The sequence below is a fragment of the Leucoraja erinacea genome, chromosome 29 (genome assembly GCF_028641065.1).
Source record: "Leucoraja erinacea ecotype New England chromosome 29, Leri_hhj_1, whole genome shotgun sequence".
Lineage (NCBI taxonomy): Eukaryota > Metazoa > Chordata > Chondrichthyes > Rajiformes > Rajidae > Leucoraja > Leucoraja erinaceus.
This window is the reverse complement of record NC_073405.1, coordinates 14,623,972-14,651,582: the sequence shown is the minus strand read 5'-3', so window position 1 is coordinate 14,651,582 and position 27,611 is coordinate 14,623,972. Positions and strand designations below refer to the sequence as shown.

General features: G+C 43.7%; 1 protein-coding gene across 5 annotated transcripts in view; it reads left to right on the top strand.

The window, feature by feature from the left end:
- LOC129711212 (DNA-binding protein RFX2-like) overlaps positions 1–19,745 on the top strand; it is an 85,536-nt gene extending 65,791 nt beyond the window's left edge. For 4 of the 5 annotated variants that reach the window (XM_055658690.1, XM_055658688.1, XM_055658692.1 and 1 more), the window contains 9 exons: positions 3,411–3,529; positions 4,582–4,694; positions 6,122–6,273; positions 8,641–8,738; positions 10,112–10,261; positions 11,965–12,173; positions 12,940–13,093; positions 13,892–13,982; positions 14,092–19,745. In XM_055658690.1, coding sequence (XP_055514665.1) covers positions 3,411–3,529; positions 4,582–4,694; positions 6,122–6,273; positions 8,641–8,738; positions 10,112–10,261; positions 11,965–12,173; positions 12,940–13,093; positions 13,892–13,982; positions 14,092–14,237 — 1,232 coding nt within the window. In that variant the 3' untranslated portion in view covers positions 14,238–19,745. The remainder of the gene's footprint in view (positions 1–3,410; positions 3,530–4,581; positions 4,695–6,121; positions 6,274–8,640; positions 8,739–10,111; positions 10,262–11,964; positions 12,174–12,939; positions 13,094–13,891; positions 13,983–14,091) is intronic. The other variant, XM_055658689.1, reaches the window with a different exon arrangement.
- Positions 19,746–27,611: the final 7,866 nt, after the last annotated feature.

Genomic DNA, 27,611 nt, shown 5'->3' with positions numbered 1-27,611 from the left:
CAGAAACAAAATTTGACATGACCATTCAAGGATCTATTGAGGTAGATCAGTAAGGTTTCAATGAAGAATTAAGGTTTTAAGGGGTTTCCTAAAGTTAAAAAAAAGTGAGATTGAGATGGTCAGAAAGGAATATAAGCAAGACGGCTCTTAGGGAGCGGCAGTGAGTGAGCGGCCTTGTGAGGGAAGTGCGAGTCTTCGGCTCGAGAGTCTTCGGCTGAGGAGAGGAGGCTACGCAAAACACTGGAGAGGGAGAGACGAAAGAAGGAGATGTCAGGCAAGCTGATTCAGTGTGATGCTTGCAGTATGTGGGAGGTCAAGGACACTACTGGTGCCTCTGGCTGCTACAAATGCGAGAAGTGCATCCAGGTAGAGCTCCTGGATGACCTCGGGTTCGTCCGAGAAACTGAGTCGTTCCTCGACAAGTCCTACAGCAAGATTGTTACACCTAAGGTACTGGAAGAGAGAAGGTGGGAGACGGTGAGAAAGGGAGGGAAGCATGGAATGCAAACATCCCCGGGTGTTGTACCTCTTGTGAACAGGTTCACCCAATTAGAAGCTGTCGGGACAGAAGACGTTGTTACACTGAGCGGCCGACTGGCTTGCGATGCGATTAGGGCTGTTGAGCAAAAACCAAAGAGGCCAAAGTCAGGCACGCCATTGTAGTGGGAGACTCCATTGTGAGAGGTACGGACAGGGGTTTCTGCGGCAACAGCCGGGATTCGAGGATGGTGTGCTGCCTTCCTGGTGCCAGGATCCAGGATGTCACGGACAGAGTGCAGAAAATCCTTAAGGGCGAAGGTGAACAGCCGGAGGTCGTAGTGCATGTCGGCACAAATGATGTCGGAAAGAAGGGGATGAATATTCTGCAGCGTGACTTTAGAGAGCTCGGAAAAATGCTGAAAAGCAGGACCTCCAGGGTTGTTATCTCCGGTTTGCTTCCAGTTCCTCGTGCTGGCGAGAGCAGGAACAGGGAGATACGGGACCTGAATGTGTGGCTGAGGAACTGGTGCACGGGGCAGGGATTTAGATTCTTAGATCACTGGGATCTGTTTTGGAGTAAGGGGGAACTGTACAAAAGGGACGGATTGCATCTTAACAGGTGGGAGACCAGCATTCTGGCAGGCAGGTTTGCCACTGCTACACGGTTGGTTTTAAACTGTATAAGCGGGGTGGGGTGTCAAATGGGATAGTTGAGGATGGAGTTAAAGGGAAAGGGTTTCTTAAATGTGTGAGCGGAGAGACAGAGGGGTGTAAAATGAGGGTAGAAGCAATAGGTAGCAAGGTGAAAAGTAAAAGTGGCAGGCAGACAAATCCAGGGCAAAAATCAAAAAGGGCCACTTTTCAAAATAATTGTATAAGGGTTAAGAGTGTTGTAAAAACAAGCCTGAAGGCTTTGTGTCTCAATGCAAGGAGCATTCGTAATAAGGTGGATGAGTTGAATGTGCAGATAGTTATTAATAGAAACATAGAAACATAGAAATTGTAGTAGAAAAGTAGTAGAAAAACATAGAAAAGTAGTAGAAACAGCTGCGGTTGCTGGGTAAAACACAAAAAGACACAAAATGCTCGAGTAATTCAGCAGGTCGGGCAGCATCTTTGGAGAACATGGATTGATGGCGTTTGGATCTGACCCTTCTTCAGACTCAGGGTGCAGAACTGAGCCTGGAACAAGGGGTCACAGTTTAAGGGTAAGGGGGAAATCTTTTAGGACCGAGATGAGGAAAACATTTTTCACACAGAGAGTGTTGAATCTCTGGAATTCTCTGCCACAGAAGGTAGTTGAGGCCAGTTCATTGGCTATATTTAAGAGGGAGTTAGGTGTGGCCCTTGTGGCTAAAGGGATCAGGGGGTATGGAGAGAAGGCAGGTACAGGATACTGAGTTGGATGATCAGCCATGATCATATTGAATGGCGGTGCTGGCTCGAAGGGCCGAATAGCCTACTCCTGCACCTATTTTCTATGTTTACCTCATCTGTGGTTAACAAAGATGCAAAAAAACCGTGCCCCAGTAATCTTCTCCCTTGCTTTCTTAGCAGCCAGGGATAGATGGTATCAGGGCCGAGGGATTTATCCACTCTAAAGTGCCTCTTTTTGCCCTCTTAAGTTCTTTCCTATATTTTGTGTACCACTTTCCTATAAATGACATGTTTATCCTTTTCCACGATTAAATCTTCAATATCCTTTGTTAACCAAGGTTCCCTGAACTTCCTATCTTTGCATCTTACCTGTACAAGGACATTTTGACTGTGATTAGGAAGAATAACTTAGTGAAACCATGTGGGAGGTAAGGTTTAAGGTTGCCGGTTAAGATTGGTTGGGTATTTGTCTGGAGGGTTGCATTGGAACAGGTGTACGGTGGGAGACACAGATGGATGGAATGAGATGGGGAATGAAATCACTAAGAATGAGAGGTTGCCCAAAGTGATGGCTAAGGTAGGAAAGCTATGAAGATTTTTTTGTGAAAAACAATTGCAATTCTTGCAGTTGGTAAAGTAATAGTAAAGAATTTTAAAGAAGAGTTTGGGGATATTGATACAGGGTGGGATGCACACCCGCACCATAGGAATAGTCAGGCAGATTATGCTGTGTTTTGTGGGTAAGAGAAATGCTAATAGTCTAATTGATGCAAATGAAGGCAGCTAAAACCAGAAGGTTTTTAGGGGGAAGTGTGATTATGCAGGTTTCTTTACATGGGAAAGATAGATACAAAGTGCAGGAGTAAATCAGCGGGTGAGGCAGCATCTCAGGAAAAAAAAGTATTGTTTTTCTTTTTCCTATTTCCTATTTTTCTCCAGAGATGCATGACCCGCATGACTCCAGCACTTTGTATCTATCTTTCAGCATGTGCAGTTCCTTGGTTCTTTATTTTTTAAATGGCTTATTGTTAATATAAATCACCCACAACATACTGTTGGACGGCAAAGACCTTATTTAAATGTGAATACATTTTGAGTGAGATGTGGAGAGGCACAGGGATAGCTGATTCACTGGCTGAGACTGTAGCACGTGCTTAGGAAGGAAAAAGGTGATATCGAAGATAAGGCATTTGGGTCTCTGTTCACAAGGAGTAGCCTTGACAGGCCTCTTGGAGGAATCTGAAAGAGGAACAGAGGGCATGTTTTGGAACTAGGCTGAATATAAGATGATAGCAGAATAGAAAGGCTGAGGAGTTGAAATAAGGTTTAAGTTGGAGCTCGTGAAGTCAAGGCAATGATTTCTGGTGAAAGGTCAATGACTGAGAAGAAAAACCGAAAAAAGAGAAAAGTAAAAACAGAAAAAAGTGTAAACAAATGTTGGGCATGGGTTGACAGAAAAGACACCAAATCAAATAGACATGGAATATTCAAGTTATATAGGACTCTTCATGCAAAACCTATTCATATATTTGTTTAACTTTTACTCCTATTAGATATGTCTCATGTACTGCCAGATTTCATTGATGCTGAGATTGGTGACTCTCCTTTGCCAGAGAATATCACACTGAATGAAGTGAAGACATTACAGCTTTTGTACAGGGAGCATTGTGAGGTGAGGTATTCTAGAAGACTGTAGTGTATGGGATATGTAAGGTATGATGATTTAATTGGGTATCACATGTGATCATTTCACAATCAGCACAGAAGCCTATTGTTGTGTTCTAATACTTTGATATGCCTGCCTTGGTCTGAACATATAGGGGTTCTGATGAATCTTGCATTCATTTTTTCTGGAGTATTCTTCCACTTGTAGGTCATGTCATTGGAGATTATTTCATTGACATGGTACTGTAATTAAAAATATTGCCTACCCTGAACTTTGATATTCAGTTTTGTTTTATTGTTTTCCAAAAAAAAATTAATCGCTCTAATTGTTTTTAAAAGATAATTTGACCTGCGTGTTGCTCCAACAAGATACTTTATAATGATCTTGCTTTTTTATGTATGTAAATGTGAATTAAGATCTTTAACAGCCTGATGACTGAAAGGGTATTTTCTTCCTTTGTGTTGCAAAAAGTATGTCCAAGTAGTTATGTTATAACTCGATAGTTGCGTTCCTCAAAACATTGCATTATAGAAAAGCGCTAATCACCCCTGCAAAATCGCTATTCTCCAACAGGCCTCTGATGAGAGGTCCTGTGTCGGAGCTGCCGTGAGGTCCTACATAAAGCTGGCTCAAGCCTCCTATGCAGCAGACTGTGAACTCTCCTCGTGAGAAACAATGAGGCTTCTAGACGAGAGAAGTCCTAAACAATGATGTGGAGACATCATCATTTCGGAGTTGTTCTAACTCCTCAACTTCTCCAATGCCAAAGGAAAATGCCTACATTTATTTTGGCCTGGGTAATCTCATGTAATTTATAATGTGGAAACATTAATGTCAAAATCAAACATTCATATTTAACATTTTCTTTATTTAATGTGGGGAAATTAGCTTAATCAATCTCCAAGGTTATTACTTGCCTGTGTGGATGTACTGAAAACAAAAAGCTGCTCCTGTTTCCTGATTTCAGAAACACAATTTGTTAGTTTACTATGGATTTTTCAAATGAGAATTTAATTTTTTCTACTTCCTATCTAACAAATGAATGGGTTCTTTTACAGGCAATGCTGGACGTTGTAATAAACCTTCAGTTTCACTATATTGAGAAACTTTGGCAGACTTTTTGGCATTCAGCTCCCTCGCCAAACGATGGTGCTTCTGTTACTTCTGTTAGGTAAGGAAAATTACAAACTTTTCCAATAATGCATTCATTATTGGACTACAGTGAAAGAACTGGTCTTTCAACCGCAAAGTGCTTATATAGATCTCACAGGCTGGGAATGCAAAAATGCCAATGTAAATCTTGGGTGTGTTTATGCACTGATTTAATTATTATGGAATTAATGTAATGTTTAGCTTAGTTAGAGATGCAGCATGGAAACAGGTCCTATGGCCCACTGAAACCGCACAGAACATCAATTACCTATCCCACTTTCTCATCCACTACCTACACAACAGGGGTAATTTATAGAGGCCAATTAACCTACAAGTCCGCACATCCTTGGGATGTGGGAGGAAACTGGAGCACCCAGAGGAAACCCACACAGTCACAGGGAGAATGTGTGCACACACAGACAACGCCTGAGATCAGGATCATACCCAGGTCTCTGGTGTTGAGGCAGAGGCTCTACCAGCTCCGCCACTGTGCTGTGGTATTATATTTTAATAATATTTAATATAATAAATACATTATATTAATGATTGGTTTGCCTGGATTGTGGGACATGGTTATGCAGTGTACACATCTGAGAATTTAATAGGAGGGGTTGGTGGGGGTTGCAAGTTATATCAATCGTAGGATGAGTGTTTTTTATCTGACTTATGGCTGTTTGCTCTTGCAGCATATTGTGCTCAGCCTCTGCAAAATTGCTTAACTTGTAATTAGTTAGCATATGCTGGAGGTGTAAAGTTCCTCCTCTATAACTGATTGTACCAGAAACTCATAGCAGTGCTGTCAGTATGTTGCAGGACCTCAAATAAATTTTGATTCAAAACATTTCTCTTGCTTAAGGCTGACTAATACTGTGGTGTAACTAGCGCTATAGTCCTGGGTGATTAATGCACTCTTTTTACTACATGAAGTAATGATTTTGTGTTCTTATCTCACAAAGAATTTGTCCGATTGATACTTCTTATGGGGTATAGATACAAAATGCCATTTGTCCAAAACCAGTGGGTTGGTTTTGAAATGTAGCTATTTTCCACTCATGGTAAATGATAAATGGCTGGGAACTATTTGAAGCTTCAAAAGCAGGTTAAGAGGAGGTGCTTCATCGTGGACCAGTTCCAGTTTGGCATGGGGTCCTCCCAGTAACAATACTCCATTGTACGTGTAAAGAAGCTGTTGTGTTCTGTAGAAAGCCCATGCACGCAAAACATGTCCAAAGGTCGTTTCTGAGGCAAAGGAAAAGAGGTCATGGGATCCTGAGGGAGAAAGTGGGGCAGGTGGATGGGAAGGTCAGACATGGGGTCAGGGTATCAAAGGATTGGGTACGTGATCAGGTTGCAGATGATCAGTGATGTGGTCTGACGGTGCTGGGCATGGTTTATTTTCTGTCTGCTGCATTGGTAATGAAATACTTTGTGTTTCTCATTATACAGCGAGGAGGAGAGTGAGGCTGTTTTCCCCAAAGATAAACTCATCAGTCTCTGTAAGTTCGAGCCCATCATCAAGTGGATGCGAAATTGTGATCATGTGCTGTACCAGGCACTGGTGGAGATTCTTATTCCTGATGTTCTGCGGCCTGTCCCTAGTAAGTAGCTTGTAAATATCACTCTTTAGTATTTATGCATTCAAGTGCTTACTCAAGAACTTAATACACACAATTCCTTCTCTTCAGGTGGGTATCATTGACAAGGTAGACATTTAGAATCATAGAATTAGATTCATAGAAGGCGAACATCTAGCCTATTGAGTGCATGATAAGTTTCTGTATAGCAATCCAATTATTTCAATTTCCTTGCTTTTTCCCTAAAGCACTACAAATTATTTTCTGTCGTGTGCTTGTTCAATTACCCTTACTAAATTTGTTTCTACCCTCTTGCAGGCAGTAAGTTTTGGATGATAATTGTATAAAAATAGTTTCCTTCGCACTCAAGCCCTCATTTTAGTAGCTCTTCCAATTATTGCATTCTCTTGGACCTTGAATGACGCCCTTTGAGTTATGTCTAAATCCAGCATGTGCTCCTTTATCACATCTCCTCTCTGCTCTCTTTGCTGCAAGTTATTGCTACAGTCATTTCCCTCTCTCTCCCTCTCTCTCCATCCAGAATATGTTTTGCTCCAACTTACAATACTGTGATTCCACTTTTCCTCTTTACTGCTAACTAAGTGGTTTCTGACTTTGACCCCTCAAAAACCATACCTGGTCTCCAACATCTTTTTTGAATTGTCTATACACATGTTCGCAGGTGGTTGCTGGGGAGTCGCCTTCATGGTCGTGAGGAGTTCCCCCATTCTGGGAACTAGTTGCGGCCTCAATATGGTCGGTGAGAATTTTTCAACATGTTGAAAAATTAGTGGTGACTAGGATGAAACCGCCATGGAGAGTAGCGAGAATTCTCGAGCCGTTGGTGGGTCGCAAGGAGGTCCTAGTGGGTTGTCAGGAGGTCGAAGGTTCTTTTAGATTTTCGTAGGTTGTAGCCGGTGCTGACCGGTGAATTTCATTGGCTCATTGGGAACAAAAAGTAAGGAGTAGTTTTCAGAAGCAAGGATAACCAACCGGTAATGTTAACTGTCCGCTGAACTTCACAGCTGTGTATCTCTGGCTTATTAAAAGTTGTCTGGCTTCTTAAAAGTTGTCTCCACTCCTTCTCCCTCCCCCCCTCTTTTAAAGGACTTACCGGTAGTACACTGTGCTAACCGTCTTAATTACAGCACCAACCTTCCTGTTCATCGCAGTGTGTGTCTGTATCACCTTGGTTTTGCACCGTGTGAATTTCAGACAGCACCTCCCCCCCCCCACTTGCCCTGGCCCCCGCCTTTGCGATGTGTTTCTGTGTGTGTGTTCCACTTGACAGTCGCCGGCAGTCCGCTGAAAAATTGCCTAAGTGGGACAGACCCATTACTTCCTCTCCCGTTGTGAATGCAGAGGCTAAGTAATATCTTCACACTTCTTCATTTTCATTGACTAGGTTTACAGGACATTGTCTTGGTCCTAATATAATTAAATATCTTTTTTTTTTCCATTTGAGACATTTACCCACTAAACCTTTCCCTCTGTTTACAGGATCTGTTATTTTAATATTTTTTGGAGACTTTGTTTTAGATTTCTGTTGTTCCTCTCTTAAATCAACTTTTTTAGGTCATATCAATTGATCCTTTATCACAGTAGATTTGTTTTTGAACACATTCCACTGATTTCAAGTAATTTAACCATTAACAAATTTGCTCCATTTATCGAGGGAACATGGAATCCTGATCTTAGTGAGTTTCAGAAGAGTATGGGAGTCAGAGGGGACTGCAGGAACTGGGGCCCTATTGAATTTCTGAGAGGTGCAGGACCTGGGGTGATGGTGAGTTTCAGCAGAGCTAAGCAACCAATGCCCCAGTGAATCTCAACGGAATGCAGATACAGGTGTTCCAGTGAGAGTCCAGGAAGGGCAGGAACTGAAACCCTGGTGAGTTTCAATGAAGTGCAATAATTGGGAAGATGGTGACTTTCAAGGAAATGTGGGAAGCAACACATGTGATCCAGATAGTGAACAATTGGGATTTAGAATTACCAGTAAATAGATTATCAGAGTTCTACTGTATACATTCATAATTCTGCAGACTGTTTTATGTCTTTCAAATATTACATTAAAAACAATTATGTTGTTATTGTTACTAGGTAAATACTTCAGATACACTTAGGTTGGCATCCTCGCTTAAGGGGCATTTTTGCACAAATCTGTCCTCTACACACTGTAGAAAACTCCTACCTTTTGGACAGGAGATAATCTGCTTATCCTAATGTAAACAGGAACTCAAGTCCTTTCAGCCTTTGCTACAGGCTATTAATCTCTACTTTTTTTAACAATGCGCTACTCCACACCAACAGCCTATGTGCAATTCACGTGAGTGTCATAAATCTTTTTGTTTTTGTATTTGATGTCATTAATTCTCAGTGTTTCTGTAGGTGCTTTGACCCAAGCTATTCGGAATTTTGCCAAAAGTTTGGAGGGATGGCTGATGAGTGCGATGAATGGCTTCCCTCAGCAGATGGTTCGGACAAAGGTGAAATTTTGTTTATGTTTATGTTTAATCCAACACTGCTGCCCCTCCAAGTATTCAACTGCCAGATTTTAATGGGATTAAACCAAATTAACATTTTCAGTTCTTGGAGGATTTTAATTTTGTAAATACATAAATACAGATAGTTACTAGTAATTTCCTAATTATAGTTTTACATATTCAAATTGGATGCTTTCCTCTTAAAAAGGAGAGCTTTGTTTGATTAATTGGTGAGGAGATTTGTTACGTATGCTTGTAGGTAGTAGAAAGGCAAAGAATAATAGAAGGGTGAAACTTGTTGAAAAGGGTAAAACTATTTTTGCATTCATGTTGTTGGCATGCATTGGCCAACCCTAGCATTGCCCTCAACAGTGTGGTGGCAAGTAGCATTCTTGAACAACTACACCCTTTCTGTGAAGGTATTCCCACAGTATGGAGGGATTCCCAGGATTCAGACCCAGCGATGATGAAGGAGTGATTTGGAAGGAAATCAGAAGGTGGTGGTGGCCTCGCCCACCTCAAGGATGCATTTTAAAGAGGCTTTTTGCTTTGGGAGGTCACAGGATTGAGAGGTGTTATGGAATGGACTTCTTGGACCTTTTACTCTTGTAGGGCTTTGTATTCTTCAGAATAGTGCGTTCTCTTTCAGCAAAGAGAATGCTGATGTTAACCAGCGTGCCGGACTTCAAAAATGTTAGTTATTGTTTATCCATGAAAGAGCTTAGCATATTTTTTCATCTTAACTTGCGACATTTGTAAGTAAATGGATTAGAAGTCAGCCCACGTTTTTGTAGCTGACGTAACAATACAGGTTCACTTAAACAAAATTCCAACAGATATTCAGGCATGAAAGGTGAGGAGAACTTTGCTATTTGTGGTCAGCTGGACCATGTTTCTGCATTACTGATAAAACGATAAAGTCCATTTGCTGCCAAACTGGCGAGGTTCCCATTTCCATTATTTTTCCATTTATTTATGGGCCAAATTTTTTATTTTGAATAATCCAGTTTTGAGCAGTACTTCTTAGGTTAGTCAAGTGTTGAGTGAAGTCCAATGCACACAGGATGACCCTGTCACTAATGAGCACGTGACTTTGTTAATCTGCCAGTGAGCGTTGGGCTTTTGTTTTGCCTTTTATAGAAGTGGGAAACCGCTAATATAGATTTGGTAGTGCGTCTAAAAGTTGCAAAGTTAAATAAAACATTGCATATGGCAGTTATTGTACAGCATATGTTTTGCATAATCAGTTTAGATAACCTTATCCTATTACAACACAGCTGCCATTGAGCTTTTATCCTGAGACATTGGTGCTGTGAAATGCAACTGTGACCCACCTTGAGCGTGACTTTGTTGATTGCTTTTGTTTTGTTTTATAGGTGGGAGTAGTTAGTGCCTTTGCCCAAACATTGCGCAGGTACACATCCCTGAACCACCTTGCACAAGCTGCCAGAGCTGTCCTACAGAATACATCGCAGATCAACCAGATGCTCAGTGACCTCAACCGCGTTGACTTTGCCAATGTACAAGTGAGTTCATCCGTTGCACCAAATCTTTATCTTCCTTTACTCAACATTCATCTCCAACATCCAATAAAAGTAACTGTGAATAATTTAAGATTAGGTTGTCTGATCAGCTGCCATGTCAGACCTGCTCTGCTCTACTTTCTCCCTGCTCTGCCACCATTATCACCTTCCGTAAAAAAAAACTGCTGGAGGATTTTAGGGGGTAAAATGAACAGTCATGGTTTTGGGTCAAGAGACTTTACCGGGACTGAAATCGGAGATAACCTTATTAGTTTAGTTTAGAGATACAATGTGGAAACAGTCCGCGCGGACCAGTGATCACCCCGCACATTAACACTATCCTACACACACTAGGGATAATTTATACACCCAGCCTATTTACCGACATAACTGTATGTCTTTGGAGTGTGTGAGGAAACATGATCTCGGAGAAAACCCACGCGGTCATGGGGAGAACGTACAAACTCCGTACAGACAGCTTCGTATGGTCGAGATCGAACCCAGGTCTCCGATGTTGCAATTGCTGTAAGGCAGCAACTCGACTGCTGCGTCACCGTGCCGCCCTAAGTCAAAATCCTATGGGGATTGAACAGGATAGATGTAGAGATATATTTTTTTAATTCACTTGCAGTCTCTCCAGGGCCGGATTTACCTATAAGCTAGACAAGCTTAAGCTTAGGGCCTCGGGGTCTAGGGGGGCCTCCGGCCAAGGCAGGACACCTGCCGTTCAACTCTGGGCGGGCCCCCCCTCTCTATCTATCTCTCTCTCTCTCCATCTCCCCCCGCTATCCGTATCCGAGCCGCCGGGCTCCGCTCGCTCCTCATCCGCCAGCACGGCAGGCCGCCTTGCACATGCGCATTGCTGCGGCCTGCGCGTCCTCCCCTTGCACATGTGCACAACCATGGCCAGCACATCATCGGCCGCCCTGCGCATGCGTACTGCAACGGCAACTGGTCGGCGCTGGGCACTTTCTCCCTCGCTTTGAATTGTGGGAGATTTGGCTGCCATGGCTGTCCGGTCGCTGCCTCGCCGCCAGCGCTGAAAACCAACGCGGAGGGGGCCTCACAAGTGGAACAGCTTACGGCCTCTCTTCATCTAAATCCAGCCCCGAGTCCTCCATTTAGATAGTAATCTGGTCTCTGATTCCTTCTACCAAAGTGCATCACCTCACACTTCCCCCCATTTACCAAGCTTTCACCACATACTCATAAATCTATCTACAACCCATTGCAGAATAAAAATGTCCTCATCACAACGTGATCTTCCCCTTATTTACCTATCATCTGTGAACATAGAAATGTTACATTTCATTTTCCCCTTTCAGGTCATCAATGTCAAATGTAAATACGTGAGGACCAAGAACTAAACGCTGCGGTGCACTAGGACCCCATGGCGACCCACCTACGGCACGAGAATTCTCACAACTCTCCATGGAGGCTTCATTCTGGTCGGCGCTAATTTTTCAACATGTTGAAAAATTTGCGGCGACCATAATGAAGCCGCGACTAGTTCCTAGAATGCGGGAACTCCTCACGACCATGAAGGCAACTCCCCGGCAACTACCTGTGAACATGTGGTGACCGCATAGTCTCCTGCAGTCGCCTAAAAAGTCGTCTCAGTGGGACAGGCCCATTACAGTCCTTGAGAGCTTTGGACTAAAAGTATATCAGCGAATTAATGTGCAATGTGGTTTGTTTTGCAACAGGAGCAAGCTTCGTGGGTGTGTCAATGTGAGGAGGGAATGGTGCAGCGACTGGAGCAAGATTTTAAGATGACTCTGCAGCAGCAGAGCTCCCTTGATGAATGGGCATCCTGGCTTGACAATGTTGTAAATCAGGTCCTGAAGCCCCACGAAGGCAGCCCTGGATTTCCCAAGGCTGCCCGTCAGTTCCTGCTAAAGTGGTCTTTCTACAGGTTCGTAGCTGTTTCAGGATTACAATTATGCCCCTTCTTGCTTGAATTCTGCATGTCTCCAATTACTCTTAGAAATTTCTACAAATGCACCATAGAAAGTACAGCTTGGTTTAGGAACCAAGTTGCAGATGTAGCCCAGTCCATCACATAGAACAGACTTCCCACCATTGTTTCCATCAACATTTCACGATGCCCCTGAAAGCAGCTAACATAATCAAAGACTTGTCCCACCCTGGTTATTCTTTTTCCCTGTTCCTGTTGGTAGAAGGTATGAAAGCTTGAAAGCGTGCACCACCAGACATAGGAACAGCTTCTTCCACTCTGTTATTAGACTTCTAAATGGTCCATCCATAAGCTAGGGTAGTGTCCAGTTCACCTCTACCCCATTGAGGACATTGGACTTTGTCTATGGAAGTGATGCACTACAATGCTGAGAACTATATTCTGTATTCTGTATTTTCTGTATCTTCTCCTTTGCTTTATCTATTGTACTTAAGTTTCTTGATGGTGTTTATGTATAGTATATCTGATCTGTTTGGATAACGTAAAAAAAACGTTTCACTGTACCTCGGTGGCAATAATAAACCTAATTAAATCCACCACTCCTTGGCCCATTTTCCTAGTTGATTCAGATCCTTTTATAGATTTAAATTGCCTTAGTCATTGTCCATTATACAATTAACATTGGTGTCCAGATAAGAGAACTGTGTGGTAAATGTAACGTATGCTATCTACTTTGAGTTGACCTTTAACTCATCTTTTTCAGCTCCATGGTTATCCGTGACCTGACCTTGCGGAGTGCCGCCAGCTTTGGTTCCTTCCATCTGATCCGGCTGCTTTATGACGAGTACATGTTTTACCTCGTGGAACATCGTGTGGCCCTTGCAACAGGCGAGACGCCTATAGCTGTGATGGGCGAGGTATGTAACTAACCACAGAATCACAGAATAGCTGAGCCCACCCAGTAGAGTGGTAGTTAGTCTCACAGCTTCATGAAACTGGGCTCAATCGTGACATTGACTGCTGTGTGTGTGGAGTTTGCATGTTCTCCAAAGGCCACATGAGTTTCCCTTTTATTCTCTCGGTGTTCACATATCCTTGAGTCTTTGATTGCATCTACCACCTCCCACAGCAGCACGGCATGGAAAACTTATCCTGCACATCCCCATTGCACATTCTCTCACTCACCTTAAACCTATGCATTATTTGGCATTTCCACCCATGGAGAAAGGTCTATCTTCTCTGGCCTCTCATAATGTTATTATCTTCCTTCAGCTTCTTTTGCTACAGAGAGACACAAAAATCTGGAGTAACTCAGTGGGTCAGGCATCTTCTCTAGAGAAAAGGAATGGGTGACTTTTCGGGTCGAGACCCTTCTCCAAAGAGTTTGCTGATACTCTCTAATCCAGGCAGCATTCTGGCAAAGCTCCACATCCTTCTAGCAATGCAGCGATCAGTTCTGCACAGAATAGCCGAAATATGGCATTACCAAAATGTTATAAAGCTGCCGCACGACTTCCTCACTCGTATACTCAATGGGTAAAGCTGAATGTACCAACTTTCATCCGGAAGCTGACCTGAGTTTGAAAGTAATAGTGACATTACACAATTTTGGCCCATTTAATTTGAATAACACTTGAAATAAAGTGCTCTCCAAATCAACTATATATGAACCCGTGTGCCAAGTATTCTAATGTCACCTGTTCTGCTTCTTCTAGTTTGGTGACTTGAGCTCCATGTCCCCGCTACAACTTGAGAAAGGTAAGAGCTTTCTGAACATGGACTGCATTGGGCATCTCCAAACTTCAGGTATGGAGACACCCAGCACTACAGATCCTATTATTACAGCAATATATCTTGCATTTCATAGTTCAATTTGTGACCTGTTGTGACTGTCTTTAAATGACTTTTTGAACAGATGATGGGAGTGGGATGGAGAGCGAGGTGGATGCAGATTTGAGAGGAGTGAGCGAACCTCCCGTCAAGCGGGAGCGACTTGACCTCAACCATTCCCTCCAAGAGCTGGACGTCTCCACTCACCAGGAACTAATGAATTCAATATAATTGGACTGAACAGATTGAAACCTTCAGTGAAAACACCCACTTCTGCTCAGTGTCTGGGTCAGAAAATTAGCCCATTCTCCAGGTTTTGGCTGAGGTCTACTTAAGATCAAAGGAACTAATTGCAGAAGGTGCACACGTTAGGCCAGTGCTTAACACTCCAGCCCTCACGGCCGGGTGCACTGATAGTAGTCAATGTGTCTTTGATGCGCTGTCAGGTCATGGTGACCCAGCAGGAAGAGTAGCAATGGGCCAGAGGAGGCCATGTCCACTGGAATTAAATAGCTGTTAAATTAAATAGCTGCTTAGTACACAGAGTTCGAGCTAACTATTTTGCAATGACTGTTTAAATGCTGAGATGAAAATGGTTTAGGGTCCTGGTATTTAGTGCTGCTTTACTCATTATATATACACTCATTATTGCAGAACCACTGGGATTAAATGTGTCACTGATGTTAAATGTGTATCTTCAAGACAAAGGCAGCTGGGATTTTAACTGGCTACTAATTTGAGAATGGCAGGAAATTAATTCAATGTTCTATTTTTGCAAATGGGAAAAAAAAACCTTTAAATTTTGTAATTGCTTTTGTAACTCATCCACCCATCCAACCTCACACTCAGGAGGCTGGCGGATCCTTTCCATTCTCTCTGTGCTCTGGTGGGTTTCAATGGCTGTCGTTAAAAGTTTTCATTTAACTCTGCACGAGTTGCGAGCTGCATCGGGGTTATGGTGGCTGAATGGGAAGAAAGAGGTTTCTGCACAGCCCCACTGTATCCTGAGAGACCCAACTGGTCAGAAATTGAGTGGGTGGGGAACTAGCGAGAAAAGAGTGAAATCTCATCTTTCTAGTACTTCACTTCCTTCAGCTTGATGACCAACTAAATGGAATCATGGACATGTCTATAACGACAGGCACTATGTTTAGCAATGAGTGCTGAGTCTAAATTTGATTAACCTAGTAGCTGTGACCAATCTTGCCAACTTTGGGCTGGTTCTATGGGACTTACTGTGGAAGCCCCCTTGGCTAAACATTCCTCACCTGCTGTTACTTAATGCGAGTGATAATTGCCTTATTAGATCATTATTTTACCCAATTAAAAGTGAACCTAGCTGCCCAACAATCAGCTAGTGATGAGGTAATTGTGTCCCGTTAGTGGGGTATGTTGTACATCAGGGAACCCAGTACATGCATTTCACTGTGCCTTAGGGAAAGTACTGGGATAATGGATGAACTGTGCCTGCACTGGTCAGAGACCCAGACACTGTGAACTAACTTTTAAAACCTGTCATTTGTACCTATTTTTGCTACTGATGGTTCAGTGACATCAAACATTTTACTTACAATTGCAATTACTAAATATACAAATTAACCTCAGTAAAGTACCTTGTCTACCTGCCCCTCCAGTTTTAGGTCGCGTACTGCAGTTTTAAAAAAAAGTTACACTACTTTCTCATAGAAAGAAAATTACAGATGAAACCAGCGCATGTTCTGGTTCTGCAGCCTTATTTGTTCACAAACAGGGACTTTTTGTCACGATTATTGGTCCCTAACAAGTATGTGATGGAAGAGAGACCGACAGTTGCGTGGGTTTTCCCGGGACTTTGTGCCAAGTTCACCCCTCCTCGCCTGGTCGATGATTGAATCAATTCCACAGAACTGAAGTGTCACCAGGGCAGTAAACTGATCTACCAATAGCACAACCGTTAAATGTTGAAACAAAGACATTTTGCAATCAAGTATTAAGGTTTATGGGCTCCTGCCTTTTTCTTGTCCCCATTTCTCAAGCAATTTTATTTTTGAGTGAGTGTGAGTTCAGTCGTTCCTGTGCCTCCGGTTAGGGAGCACACATGTGGTATAAGTGTGAACTGCAGTCTCCAGAGCTGGAGCTGCAAGCACTCCACTTGCACCCCCTCGGAGTGAAGGGCACTGGATTTACCTTGTCGGCACAAGAGCACTTTCAGTTCACTGTAACTGTAATTGTTAAACATTTTCAGTCATTTCCCTCTCAATCCTCTTACCAGTGAGTTTCAGGGATGAAGCTCTCTCGAGCGATTTTCAGCTGCCCAAGCGAATTGGCAGACAGTGGTGGAGGTGTTGGTGCACTTCAGATTGGTGTCTTCATATTGAAATCATGACATCTTGTGGAAAATCTGACACATTTTAATGCTTTGAAATGACTCCGTTTTGTAAAGATCAGATCTGCACACTTAATTTTGAAGTCTGTCAATTTGCTGATTAATATATTGGTGCATATGCAGTTGATAGAGCTGGTTACTCTCACTAACTAGCAGGTTGCCACTTGCACCAGGGAACTTAAACCAGAATCATGAAGCCCTGTCTTCACAAAACTCCTTATCCATCATCTACTATCAGCCATTTGCGTGCTGCTCCCAACTTGGTCATGTAGTTTTACCAGATGAGCTGTGAAGCTGTTGGAAATTCTATTTTTGAAGCTCATTTGTGTGACTGACTCATTGGGTTAAATGCAATTAATAAGCCTTTCACTTTTTCTAAGTACTTAAAATCAGATACAACAACATAACCAAACCATAAAGGTTCTGCATTAACTCTAAATATTAGTGGTGGAGGACAACTGAATTAATATATTTAGGTGAGTAGTTATCTCGAGACTTGTGGAGGGTGAGGGTTTGAAAATGTGTATTGTAGAGGCTTAATTTTCCTGAACTTATTTCATGTGAACTTTTAGTCCAGTGTTTTATTGGATAAAAAAAATAATTTTCCAATGTTCAGTGTTTTTCATTAATTCTCTTCCACTGAAGCATTTCATGTCATTTTCTAAGGAAATTATCTCTTTTTCAGTTTTTTAAAGAACTGTTTGGAAAATATACTGTTGTGAAATTTTCTCAGATGTATTATCTTGTTTTGTACTATCCAAATCCTCCCAAAATAGGAAACATTTCTCAGCATTTTTTTACTTGCCTTTGCTGATGAAAATAATTCTTGTGCTGTGATTTTAACTCCATGTTCTACACAGTTTTGCAATAGAACAAAGATTATCCAAAGCAGCTAGCAAAAGAGTTAATGTTTGTATCTAACGTGCAAACATTGAAAAGTGTGCAATACCATTTAAAGTTTAAAACTCATTTTATGCAGCACATGGGTGCTGTGCATGTAATTTTTATAATTCTGGCTGTGTTCTGGTTGGATGGAAGTTCGGATTAAAATCCATTCAGTCTCTCCAGCCCATCCCCAACCGTTTAGTTAAGTAACACAAACTGTACCGTAATCCTATTTACCCGTTTTGGATCTATTTCTCCTAATATCCTACCTAGCAAACTCTATTGATTCTGACAATGCTGCAGTAAGTAGCCAACTAAGGTGACAACCACCACCTCTGCAAAAACTGTCTATGTAACAATGCTCTGGTGCTTGTAGGGGCCAAGTTTACCTCCACACTGTCTCTCTGCCTGGGTTTCCGAGGGTGCTGGGAGCTGAAGGATTGCTGTAGTGTGATGTGATGCGTTTGGACTCGAATTACCGAGCCAGAGCTAATGTGGCGTCTGACTTTGTAACTTTCTACAGAGGTTGATGCTGCAAGCCTCGAGTTGATCAAACTGTAGCAGGACCCCTGCTCACGAGCTGGAGCTGCAAGTTTTAGATGAAGGATGCTCTTGATGAGCACCCGTGATCCAAAGCTTCTCTCAATAATCCATTTGGCCACGGACCAAACAACTCATAGTTAAGTTGCCGGAGAGCCAGAATCTGTAAATGTCACACCGGGATATCCGGACTGTCAGCAGTAAAAGTCTATCATACAAAGCAATCCATTGTGATCTCTAGTAAATGACAGGCAGTCTCCGTGGGCGCTGACTACCCACAACCACCACAGCTGTAGCCACTTCATGTCCTCGATATCTGCACTCCACTGGGACCAGGACAAACTGAATGGAGAACTATTAAACTTTGTGAACGGCTGACTGCTTCTTCACAGGGGGGTTAGAGGACAACAGTACTCAGCCGGACCTACATTATGCTTCAATACTCTGGTATTTTGTGACACAGCTGGATATCACTTTTTAAAGGAGTTGTTTTTCTAAGCTCAAGAAAAGTTAGTGAAAGTGAGTACTTTTTTAACAAAATAAATAAAGGGTTGGAACAGAAAGATCCGTGTTTAACCATTATTACCCCGTACAGCTGTGTGCGCAATGTATCTCATTCCCAAAGTTATGTACACACTAACGTGTCCCTAGCCTTGAGCCATGTGCAGGCTGTGGCTCGTCCATACAGCTAAGTGCATGCTCCAACTCACCCCAAGAGCTGAGTGCATACTGTAACTCATACCTTTTTGCTGCGTGCACACTGTATCCTGTCCCTACAGCTGAATGCATGCTGTTAATTAATTCCCAAAGTTATGTACATATTGCAAATTGTCCCTACAGCTGAGTGCAGGCTGTAACTCACCCCTCCGGCTGTGTGCATGTTGTATCTTGTCCCTACAGCTTTGTTCGCATTGTAACTTGCTGCTATGTTACGACGGCACCCTTTCTTGCACCAACACCTTTCTCCAAAACATTTTCATTCATCTGTGACATAAGGGCCTATTGCTTATTAAGCAAAAATGGCTTGAACCTTCAGGTTATCCATCTGGTTTGTACAGTTTTATTATTAAAAATGAAAATGGAAATCTGAGCAGCAGGAGGGGTGAGAAATGGAGTCAATGGTACAGGTTAGTGACTTCAAAATCTGTTCATCTGATGAAAGAGTGTTGGTGTGAAATTGCTCCCTATTTGTCTAACCTTCAGAACGCTGCCAGTGTTTTCTGACTTTACTCCAAAAGTTGTCATTTGTTTTACTTAAAATAGCTAAATTTTATTATTTAATGCTGAAACATAAATTGCACACTTGGATAATGCCCTCGGATAATCTTTGATCAAATAGCAAATTGTGTTGTTTTATTATAAACCAAAAGCCTTACACGAGCAGTATAACTGCGCATCCCACTGCTTTCCTGCCTTGGGAAATACTTGATAATTGTGTTACTGAATTATCAAGTCAAGAAAGTCTGCCTTTGGTCAACTGACTGCTGGGGTCTGTGGACTTGTCTCTCTCCTCCATTTTGCATTGTCTCTGTGGGATTGGGATCATTTTAAGATGTATAGATTCTCTGCTTTATCTGTATTGTTTAATTTGTAAAACAAGGAAGTGATCCCAATTGCCTGGTTTTACTTATTTCAAAAGCTGTAGTTAACATACCAAGTGACCTTGGTTAGTCTAACTTACAGGATGGAATTGTTTGAGTTCTCTGTAATATGTGTATAAATTGATGTAAAAAATGAAATTTGTTAACATTTTGTGCATTGTGATTATTGTCGGTTTAAAGCTTTCCTGAAATTCCAAACAGACAGAATCTGTATCAGCATTCATAAAATATTTCCTTCGAAGATGTTGCTTTGGTTGTTCCCACATAGCATTCTTGATCTGGAAAACTAACCACGTTAAAACTCTGAATTTAGTAATAAAAACATGCTGAATTAGCAGCTCCAGAGAACTGTGCCATATTCTGCTTTGTTTCTCTCACTGTTACACACCCTGTTAACTGGTCTCCCTTCTCCCCCTCTGCCCAACGTCGGACGAGACCATGTCCCCCTCATCTGTTTGGATGCCCATTTACCCTATATTTAAGAGGGAGTTAATTTAAGAGGGAGCTATATTTAAGAGGGAGTTAGATGTGGCCCTTGTGGCCAAGGGGATCAGAGGGTATGGAGAGAAGGCAGGTACGGGATACTGAGTTGGATGATCAGCCATGATCATATTGAATGGGGTGCAGGCTCGAAGGGCCGAATGGCCTACTACTGCACCTAATTTCTATGTTTCTACCCCTATGTTAGATGTCGCCAATCTGTACCTAAAATAATCCATCCATGTGCACCCCACCCTATAGTTTCCTCTGCCTACTGCACCTCCTTCAGCTAAACACCCCTCCTCCATCTGTCTGCTGAAGGCTTGTTCTGCTGGAGGCATTTCCGTCCTCCATTCTGTCTGCCACCCATCATCCTACCCTGTTTACAATGCATCTTTCTATCTTGTTGGACCCTTGTCTGGTCACACCCCTCCCCGTCATGTTGCAGCTCTGAACTCCATTCATTCACCTGTAATACAATATTAGCGTTGATTTCTCACTGAGTCCCCACCATCAACGGCCTTGGGCGATCATCATTCACCAGCAGATCATCACATAAATAGCACGGGTGCTAGAGCATGTCTGAAGCCTTTCCACCATCTACAAGGCACACGAGTGCCTGCCTTCATTGAGAACGGTATTGAGTGCAAATGTTGAGATGTCATGATGCAGTTGTACAAGTCATTGGTGAGGCCAAGTTTGGAGTAATGTGTACAGTTGTGGTTGCCCAGCTATAGGAAGGATATCATAAAAGGGTGCAGAAGAGATTCACCAGATGTTACCGAGGTTTGTGGAATTGAGTTACTTTTTTCTTTGGAACACAGGAAACTGAGGGGTGACGTTATTGTGATATACAAGACCGAGGGGCATGGGAAGGTATAATAAAACAGTGTGAAGGATTGGTGATTGATGGGCATCAGGATCAGGACGATATAAACGGATGAAATGGTGAAATGGGGTGGGTAGAACAGATACCATTGAATGCAACATGAATCTGTTATATTTTGCCAGTAAAGATGAGAAGAGAATATTAACAAGAGGCACAATGTCATCAGAGCGATGTCCACGAGTTAATAATGTCTCAAAACGTATATGGGCTCATAAATCTTATAAATAGAGGGGCAGAGAAGAGCAAGGAAATTCTTCCATTTGATGCGGTCTGACCTGAGGCGTTTCCAGATTTTATTTTAGATTTGAAGTCCTGCTTCTTATTCTGGACGCCGTCGTTATGAAGTTTTTTTTTACGAGCGCAGAAGCGATTTATTAAGTTCATTCCTGGTACGAGGAACTTTCTCCAGTTTCCATTCCCTGTGATCGGATTGAATATGGTGGGGTTGTTCCCCTTGGAACAGAGGAGAAGCTGATTTTTTGAAGGATGTGGCCAGGGCTGGTGGAGAGAGGAGCAACGGACAGTGGAATGAAGGCATTTGTCAAAGGAAACAAAACGCGTCGTTAAAACATTCCCCTCAACAGTTCGGGTCGGAGCGCTGGTGGAGGCACTGATGTCCTATCAACGGAACTGATACATTGTCAAAAGCAATGCAATTGCCGGGATGGAGCAGGGTCGTGGGTTGGTTAGGGCCGGAACATGTAAACATTCTGCGACTCTGGAAACTGCCTCCTTGTGGATTTGATTGCAAGAGGTTGATCAGATCAATGGAATTTAACACGATTGACAAACAATCGTGTGGAGCAAAATGTGACCAAATAGCAGGTCCCAGCCCACGGGCGAAGCTGCCACAACTGCCTGCGTGTATCCCACCTACAATTGAGGCATCTCATAAAGAGTGTAGCGTAGAGTGAAAGCTGGGCAAGTACATCGGGGGAAGAAGGTACATTATTGCCGGAGAGGGGGAGCGGGGAGCGGCGTTAGATCACACGGCAGGACTGCGGGAGTTGTCCGGACTACCAAGGGAGTCCCGGCGCCTGAGCCCCGCTGCACTGCGCCAGATTCCTCGCAGCCCGCTCCTTCAGCGCCATTTCCGCTGGAGCGCTGCGCTCTGTTCCAGCGTCTTCAGCTTGGCGTAGTAGACGGATAACGTCGAAGAAGATGGAGCTGGGCAGGCCGTTCAGGATGATGCCCGAAGGAAATACAGCCGGAGGTGAAGACCCGGCCGAGCAGTCTCCGGGATGGTGTCCCCGTTACCCCACGGTGGAGATGCTAACCTGCGGAGAAAAGTGTCCGTAGCTTTGCTCCGCCGCGCGTACCCGCTCATTGTGGGCTCTTATTAGTTACACTACGGACTTGTTTTGCACTGGGATTACGGTTATTAGTTTATTGTTTTTTTGTTTATATTCTCTATGTGTATTGCGTTTAAGGAACTGTTAAGCTGCTGTAAGTATGAATTTCAAATTTCAGTGGTCCTGACAATACTCTTGACTTGACTCTGATGAGGTGTAGAGTGGCTAATACTGCACCGTTATTTGAGAAGGGCTGCAAGGGTCAGCTAGGAAAATACAGGCTGATTAGGAATAGTCAGAACTGGCTGAAGAAGAGTTTTGACCCGAAAAGTCGCCCATTCCTTCTCTCCAGAGATGCTGCCTGCCCCGCTGAGTTACTCCAGGATTTTGTGTCTATTTAGGAATAGCGTGGTTTTGCGTGTAGGGAAATTGTGTCTCAAAAATGTGATTTTTTTTTTTAAAGGTGACTAAAAAGATTGATGCGGGCAACGGAGTATGTCTGCATAGACTTCAGCAAGGTATTTGACGAGGTACCTCAAGTGGAAGGTTAGATCACATGGAATCATGGGTAAGCTAAGCAATTCGAATCAAAATTGGCTTCTCGATCAGAGGTTTGTTTTTCAGACTGGTGGCTTGTAGCGAGTTGCGTTCCATTGGGCGCGGTGTTGTGCCACTGTGCTTTATTTATATTTACAATTTGGATGTGAATGTAAGTAGCACAGTTAGTAAGTTTGAGGATGACACAAGAGTTGGTGGTATACTGGACAGTGAAGGTTATCTAAAATTACAATAAGTTTGATTTAGATAAATGAGAGGCATTGTATTTTGTCAGGTTAATCCAGGGAAGGTCATACACTGTAAATGATAGGGTTCTGATCTGAAGAATATTGTAGAACAGAGACCTAGGGGTGCGGCAACATAGTTGCATGAAAGTGGCGACGTAGATGACAGGGTATGAAGGTGGCATTTGGTGCACATTGGTCAGGGTACTGTGTAGTAATTGCGACGTCATGTTACAGCAATACAATATGTTGGGATTTGTGTACAGTTCAAGCTGGCCCGCCATAGGAAGGGTGTCATTAAACTGGAAATGTCTGCAGAGTTTGAGTTACGTTTAGACTGGATGGGCTGGGTCTTTTCTCCTCATGAGCTTCGGAGGCTGAGGGATGATAGCATGGAGAAGCTGGATAAGATGGGTATTCACACTAAATCTAGAGTGCATAGCTTAAGGAGAGAGGTGTAAGATTTAATGGGACCAGCCAGGCAACCTTTCCACAGAGTACGGTGTGGGTCTTCCAAAAGAAATGGTCGAGGCAGGACAATTACAACATTTAAAGTCAGGACCCGCAGCAGGCGGACAGCGCCCAGGAAGGGGCCGAGGCGAACGGGGCTCCGGGCTCGCTGCGCTGGCGCAGCGCCAGCTCGAGGTAGAAGGGCAGCAGAGCCAGCATGTCGGCGGCGTTGAGTGGGGAGAGCAGGAAGCGGCTAGGCTGGGGCGCTTTCATCAGCCTCAGCAAGAAGTGGGTGGTGAGCGCGGCGCTGCAGCCAGGCGGCCTCCAAGCCGTGCAGTCCCGGGCCCAGCTCGGGTAGCGTGTCCAGGATCAGGCAGGCTAGAGCACAGCCCCTCCACCGCCGCCCACGGCTCGCCCAGGCCCAGGCCCAGCACAGCCTCTCGCTGCAGGCCGATCCGCCGCTTCTCTGCGAGCTCGTTGCGCTTCTCCCGCGGCAACAGCGCTGGGCCCGGCCGAGCCGCGGTAACCGCGCGGGCACAGACCGTGGTCGGCCCAGGGCCTCCTGCACTGGTACACCGGCCACAGGTCGCGGAGGACGTCCGGGTCGCGGTCGAAGAACTTGTCTCGCTCGGCCGAGTAATCGTCGCAGAGCCGCAGGCCCTCGGCCAGGCCCCGGCACGTCGATAGCCAAGAGCCGCCCGGTCCGGCTGGTCGAGTATCGCGCTGCCAGCCGCCGCCCGATGCGGAACTGGGCGCCGGCCACGTTCACCTTCAGTACCGGCCGTCCCCCGGGCCCCCGTTGCCGTCGCCCGCACACTCCTCGACCGCCTCGTCGATTCACTCTGGTTCCCGCTCGCCCATGCCGCCGCTCCGGCCCCCCGACTAAATCTCGTGGCAAAGCTCATTAAAGGATTAGTGCGGGTGAATGGGATTAGTGGCGGAGCCGGGCTCGGCCATCCCGCCGGTCCCGGGCGCATCAGCCTCGCCTTCTCTCATTGCCCCGGCCAGGACAGAGAGGCACTCCCTCGGCTTCAAGTAGCGAGGCCCGCTGTGTTGATGCTCCGAGGTCCAGCAGCTGGCGTTTAGATCGCCGACCAAATAAAGGGAAACCAGGTCACGGTTCAGGGCGGTTGCCCTGCTCTGGAGCAAAAGCAAAAGTTGATGGTTCCGTCTCCGGCGTTACCCGTCTGGCTGCGACATTTCCTCGTGTTCCCGATTACCACCGGCTGCAGGGTTTTTCAAAAACTTCTCTCCTTTGTCTATATCTCAACCACCACATTAAAGAGCATCATTTGAGTGTAGTTATAGAAATAAAAGGTGGGAACACATTGGAAAATTGTATTCCACTACTGTTAGTGCCAGTAAGAGGAAGCCGAGGACTTGGTGTTGACTGAACCATCGTGGAAAGTGCAGCAGTCGCGTGAATGATTGAAAACTGACAAGTTAAGCCAACAATACCAAATATATAATCATCATTAAAGAGATTGCGACAGGTAATGTATAAAAGTAAAACCTTAAGGGAGATTAGAAAAATTAAAAAGATTTTATAACTAATTAATAAATCAGTATCAAGATTTTAGAATTTGAAATCATGTTTCTTTCCAGATAGAAATGATGCTTTTCCCGTTGCATCCCTCTAACTCTTAGCCACATCATTGAGGCTGATTTGACCTGTTTCTAAGCTGATATTCTCTCTCAGCAGGAAACTTTTTTTTAATCTCTTACCTCGATGGAGATGCGATATCTCCGTCCGCACTGTGGCCTCACAAATTGGCGGCCTCTTGCTGGAGATCGACTTCGGGAGCTCCAACCGCGGAAGCGTGGTGGAGCTGGCAGTCCCTGTCGGGGATTGGCCTAAGCTCCAACCGCGGGAGCCTGCGGATAACATAGAGACCAACTTTGGGAGCTCCAAGCCGCAGGAGCTTCGATCGCCCCGACTGTGGATGGTTCGACTGCCCGCGGGAGAATAAAGAGGAAACAGATTCGACTTTATTGCCTTCCATCACAGTGAAGAATGTGGGGAATCTGCTGTGGTGGATGTTTATGTTAACCTTTATGAAGTTAGGTGTCTTGTTGCTTATTTTTTAGTATGGCTGTATGGTAATTGAGTTTCACTGTACCTTGATTGGTACACGTGACCTTTGAAGCGGTCTCTAGTTTACTCATTTTTCTAAATACCCCAAAGCCCATCAACATTTAGTCACCTTCCACAATCTCCTTGAGTTCACGATCAGCTTAAATGACAAACACTTTGGGAACACCGTATAGAATGGTCTTACGATCCATTCAGATAATTGAAAGATCACAAATTTCACATCTATACATCAAAGCAGCACTTCTCTGATGGAAGGGAAATGAAAAGATACGTTTTTAGTTAATTCATGCAGAATGACAAATTGTCTCTGGAATATGACAAAATGAAAAATAGCAGAAAGAACAAAATAAATAGGCTGGAGAAACTCAGGGGGTGCAGCAGCTTTAATTGGTACACCAATGCTGCTGCACCCGCTGAGTTTCTCCAGCATTTTTGTGTACCTTCGATCTTCCAGCATCTGCAGTTCCTTCTTGAACAAAATAAATAGGCCATTTGGCACCTTAAGTCTACTCTGCCGTACAGTGAGATCAGCCAGTCCTCTCCTTCAGTGCCATTTTTTACACTACACATCCTTCAATTCACATTATCTCTAAAAATCTATTGTCTTTCTTGAATATATGGAGTTGCTAAACTCCATTTCCCTCTTAGGTCCATATATCCTGAGATCAACCACTCCCTGTCCTGAACAGATATGCCCTTGAAGAATGACCCCCTAGTCCTAGACATCTCAGCCAGGGACAAACACCAACACTACACAAACCCTGTCCTGTGCCACAAGAATCTTGTACATGTCTATGAAATTACCTCCTGTACTTCTAAACTTAATCTCTCCTCAGACAACAAATTTACTTCCTCGTGAACTTGTGACAGAGGAAGTGCCATATAACCTAGGTAAAGTCGGCCGACAATTTCCTGCAGGACATTTCAAAATAAAGCAAGAATTTCAATTCTATTCAAACCCTCTTGCACTGAAAGCAAAACATACCATTTGCCTTCCCAATGTTTTGCTATATTTGCCTGTTAACTTTTATGATTTTGTAAAGGATACCTGGGTCCCTCAAAACATCCTCTCAGTCATTCGTCATTTTAAAAATGGGCCTAGTTTGCTGTTTTCTAGGCCAAGGACCCCCTGGACAACCTCATATTTCTCGCCACGTTATAGAACGGTTGCCAGAGAAAGTAGTTGAGACAGGTCAAATAACATTTAAAATATACTTGGACAGATACATCAATAGGACATTAGTTAAATACAGGTAAATGGAACTACCATAGTTGGGGCATCTTGGTCAGCATGGATGTGTTGGGCCAAAGAATGTTTCTATGCTGTATGGCTAGTATATGACAACTGCCATGTCAATGTTGATTCTGGTTCTTACACCACCCAGTCTGGTTCAGCAAAACACAAGAGACGAATACGGCACTGTAGTCCAATTCCTTTATTTTATCGCAGCCACCTGCTTCTGGCCTAAGGCTCGCGGGAATAGAACAGAAAAGCAATCATAAAGAACTTGTCACCTATTTATAGATCAATATAGTGGGCAGTAACTTACAGTAGGCGTTAACCTCTTTGACCCAGTCGCAAGTGGGCACGTACACAGTAGTGCCATCAGCAAACATTACATGTTTTCCAGGAAATCCATCACATGGTTTCCAAGAAGACCCAGTTCCCACGAAGATGAATACATAGTTTCCAAGAGAATAAAGGTTTAACTCTTTCAGTCCGAGTATCCCCTTGTGTATTCTCATCCTCACTCATTCACTTAACCTTATGTTCCTGAGATTTCCACATCCTCTATCTTGCCATCTATCTTTGCATTATCAAAAAACATGGATACTTGACACTTAATCCGCTCATCCAAATCATTCACTAAGATGGCGAAGTCTTCAATCCCAGTCCCAACTCCAACTCGTGGGTCAACTGACAAGTCAGTTTCTCAAGCCGAAAATGACCAAATCATTCCTATCATTTTCTGTATGTTAGGCATCCATCAGTCCATACCACATTATCGTCAATACTGTGTGCATTGTGTTCTATAATCTTGGGACTTTATCAAAGGGCTTCTGCAAGTCCATATGCACCACAATAACTTATCTTGCTGATTACAACTTCAAGAAATTGATTGCTCCATCCTATGATAAATTTCCAACTGCCGTTTCATCAATAATCCTCTATCCTGATGTAAGGCTAAGGCTTGCCCTAGAACTAGAGGTCACAGAAAGCCTGGA